General features: G+C 30.6%; 2 protein-coding genes across 9 annotated transcripts in view; one reads left to right on the plus strand and one right to left on the minus strand.

The window, feature by feature from the left end:
- LOC106677533 (uncharacterized) overlaps positions 1 to 2704 on the plus strand; it is a 12670-nt gene extending 9966 nt beyond the window's left edge. The window contains exon 4 of the mRNA XM_014415533.3: positions 2408 to 2704. Coding sequence (XP_014271019.1) covers positions 2408 to 2579 — 172 coding nt within the window. The 3' untranslated portion in view covers positions 2580 to 2704. The remainder of the gene's footprint in view (positions 1 to 2407) is intronic.
- Positions 1 to 4212, minus strand: part of tmod (tropomodulin) — a 271736-nt gene that overhangs the window by 164304 nt on the left and 103220 nt on the right. The gene's annotated exons all lie outside the window — the stretch shown is intronic.

Genomic DNA, 4212 nt, shown 5'->3' on the forward strand with positions numbered 1-4212 from the left:
ACAATAATAAGAGATCCTTTACATTGGATATTATAATATTATAAGCTTCTATTATACAATAATAAGAGATCCTTTACATTGGATATTATAATATTGTAAAAAGAGCGAGTGGACAATGGATTGAGTGAAGATGTGAGTCACTAGTAGGCAACTAAGCCAAGATGCGGCCGATCCAAAAGCTTTCGCTTTATTTAGAACCGGATCCGAGGGAAGCGGAGTGAACACAACTCTCAATATTTTCGATTACGGGACGAATTAGTCCACAGGCAGGAATGAAGAGAGTGGAAACAATAAAACACAAATGTAGGAGTTTACACTGAAATAAAATAATGCACACTAGAGCTTTTTTAATGTCACATTACGATCATGCATCTGTTTACATTTGTAGGTAAATATTTTTTGTTTTTAACACTAGTACAATATTTTGTAAGGAAATACTGTTAGTAGACCAACGGTTGTTCAAGGAGGTGATTCGGTCAGAATCACACTCGACCGCCAGATGTTTACCCAATTTAAGAGGGCCCCCCAGGAGGGCTCATAGAACCCACATGAGTTGACTCACGGCTGCAGTGTAACAGAAAAAAATTTCTGCCCAGTCGGATTCAAAATCTGGTTCTTGGAGTTAGTAGCCACGGGCCTCACCCTGTAGCTACCCGCGCTAGGATGGAATATACAAAGAAATTTATACTTTGCAAACTGGGAAGTAGGTTGGAATTTTAAAAAAATGAAATTTATAGTATTATGATTAATTTTTTTTTTTTAAGTCAAGGATTTATTGTAATATATAACAAAAGACAAAACATATAATTACAAAAATATATATATTTTTTTAATAAGGAATTATTTGAGGTTTAAGTTCAACTCATGACATTTTGGGATGCATTTGTACCCGTATATAATGATCTATAGATTAAGGATATTTACATCAGGGTTCATCTTGGCTAAGTGGACTTTAATAAACATCCTAAGTCTTATTAATAAACAAGAGTCTAAAGTTAAAATAGTATTAATTATGAAATCCTATAATTAATATAAAATATAAAGTAAGAAGACCCCGCAACAGTAATAAATTTGTGAAGTGTAAATTGTAATTGTTAACATGTAATGGTAATTGTGATTGTAAATTTCTCACTTTGTAATTTCAACTGTATTTGTATTTCATGTATGTATGTAAATTTCTCACTTTGTAATTTTAACTGTATTTGTATTTCATTTGTATGAACATGCCAATTGTAATCGAATTTGTAAATCAAGTGTAAATGGCCCGAGTGTTCGAAACACTTAAAAAAATAAAAATATAAAGTATTCATAACATTGTTACAGAACTACTTAACAACGGTTTATATTAATCATAAGCGCGATCGAGTATTGGCGAAAGTCGCCAAAGGATTCGACCTACATCGATGGACTCGAAAGGATGTCACTGAAAAAAATAAATAAAGAAGTAAATCGTCTCAAAATACTTTTAAGAGAAATTCACTTTAAAAAAAAAGATGAATTGGATTTAAATTAACCGTTTCTCTCCTTATTCCCGACTCTATATAGACGTTTTGAATCTCAGCTAGAAAATTATCATCAATCGTATCTTTTTGGCTATGGATTGAGATTAAGGTTTATTATTATGTTTAAAAGTCCAAAGCAATAATGGCAGTAACTTTCACAAACATGGGCCGGGAGCGAAGGCTCGAATATTATCTTTTGGGAGGCGTAAAAAAACCTAGACATAACGAACTTCGATAAAACGAACCTCGATATAATGAACCTAGATATAACAAAACCCGATATAAAGTAACTAGATACAATGAATCTAGATATAACGAACTTTGATATAATAAACCTCTATATAATGAACGTAGATATGACAACCTTTGATAAGACAAACCTCGATATCACAAACCTAGATTAAATGAACCTCATTATAACTCACCACAATATAATGAACACCAGTATAACCAACCTCGATATAATGAACCTAGATATAATAAACTTTGATCAAACAAACCTCCATATAACAAATAAACCTAGATATAATGAACCTAGATTTAATGAACCTCGATATAATGAACTTCGGTATAATGAATCTAGATATAATGAAACAAGATATAACGAACCTCGATATAATGAACCTAGATATAACGAACCTCGATATAATGAACCTAGATATAACGAACCTCGATATAATGAACTTCGGTATAATGAATCTAGATATAACGCACCTCGATATAATGAACCTCGATGTAACGGGTACCGCCAAATACATTTTTTTAAATTTTCTTTGAGATTTGCAATACCTTGGTTAAACTCTATTTCAGTTTTGTTCGGTTGATGACACGCCCTTCCCCTGTGGTTTGTACTTATACTAGCCAATCATTTATTAATTTATTATTTATTATTATCATGTTGACAGCACTTACGCGAACGATAGAAACGTAAACATCCAGGAGAAGTTCGAGCAGGCCATCCGGGACAACCCCCCGCGGCAGAAGTTCTACTGCTGCTGCGACCCGGACCCGAGGAACGCAGTCGACCCTCGAGGACTGCCCAAGAACTTCGAGCCCTTCCCTTGCAAGATGCATTAAACTCTGTTGCTTTGTATTTATGTGTATATACGATTAAACTCTCTTGTGTGTATATACGTTTAGAGCTAACATTAGTCCAACACTTGCAGTCCTTCTTGGATATAAATAAAGTTTATCAACAATTATAGTTACTTATTAGGTAATATAATATTAGATTATATAAAACGAGCATTTAGATTGTAACTATCCACATTTTTTTCAATTGATTAAAATAAAATAAATATTGTACAGAGAAACAATATATAAAAAAGATACTCAATTACCCAAAAAAAAAAAATAGAAATAATCACATTTGTTAAGTCAGACAATTCTTCCATATTCTTGCCTTTTCTTAAAAAAAAAAAAAAGTTTTTGTATGATAATTATAATTTATTGTTTATGTTTACCATTTTTATAGGTTGCTAAAATTTATTGGTATCTATTTTTTTTCCACGTTATAGTAGCGGTCATGTCTACGTTATAGTAGTGCTAATTTCTATGTTATAGTAGTACTCATTTCTACGTTATAGTTGTGCTCATTTGTACGTCATAGTTGTGCTCATTTCTACGTTATAGTAGTGCTCATTTCTACGTCATAGTTTCATTTTTACGTTTCATTAAAATTCTTTGGGTCAGTCTTTATTTATTACTTATATAAGTTATTATTTTTATTTTTTGAAAAAAAAGTTTAATTGAAAAAATAATTTCTTATGTATATTTTTATTTATTTTTTTATATATGTATATTAAACATAGAAATGTTATAATGGTTTGAGGAAGCTTAGATAGAAGTCGAAAACAACTACAGAACATTTTTAATCCTTTCTCTTAGACCCACAGATAAAAAACGAGTAATTTTTTTTTAAATCTCAATTATTTTATTTCGACCAATCACCCCTCTTCATCTTAATGGGACATATGTAATAATTGTTGTGATTAGGAACTCGAGAGCTGTTGTTAAGCGATCAGATAATAATTATCTACATTAAAATTAAAACTAATGGCCTCTTAGAAAATAGTTATTCGTTAATTTAAGGCTTTTATGTTTTATCTATCATATTGTTAGTATTTAAAGGTATTATCTATCATAATGAATCCTTTTTTTTAAACATTATATGAACTAGTCTATTTATTTTAATAAGATTCTTTACTAAACAATAACAGCCATCACATTTCGGAAATATTTGATTAACTAAACATGTACGAATATGTATATAACAAATTTGATTTGTTTACATCTTTATAACATCAAATGTCTTTATGTCACGATGGTCGAATATTGCAAATTCACTGCTAAAAAAAAATAATATTTTTTGATTTTGAGGTCTATATCTTTGAAATTATCAACAACGCTAGAAACCCTAATATAACATCATTTAAAGTAGAGTACATTTGCTAAAATATGAGCCCTAATAGATCTATTTACGTTCAATAGTTTTCAAGATATAGCTTTTTAAAAAGCAGCATTTCATAAAAGATATAAAAATTAAATGAAATGAAGAATATCGCAGTTAATGTTCCTTGGTTCATAAGAAATAGCCAATTGCATAGCGAATTACAAATGGAGTCAATAGAGGATTATATCAAAAAACGGTTCATGAAGTTCCACTCCCAGTTGCCGACAGTTAAAGGAGCTGTGACCTACAACCTGGGAA

This window comes from Halyomorpha halys, unplaced genomic scaffold, assembly GCF_000696795.3.
Source record: "Halyomorpha halys isolate HHAL.00 unplaced genomic scaffold, Hhal_1.1 Scaffold102.1, whole genome shotgun sequence".
NCBI classification, from domain to species: Eukaryota; Metazoa; Arthropoda; class Insecta; order Hemiptera; family Pentatomidae; genus Halyomorpha; species Halyomorpha halys.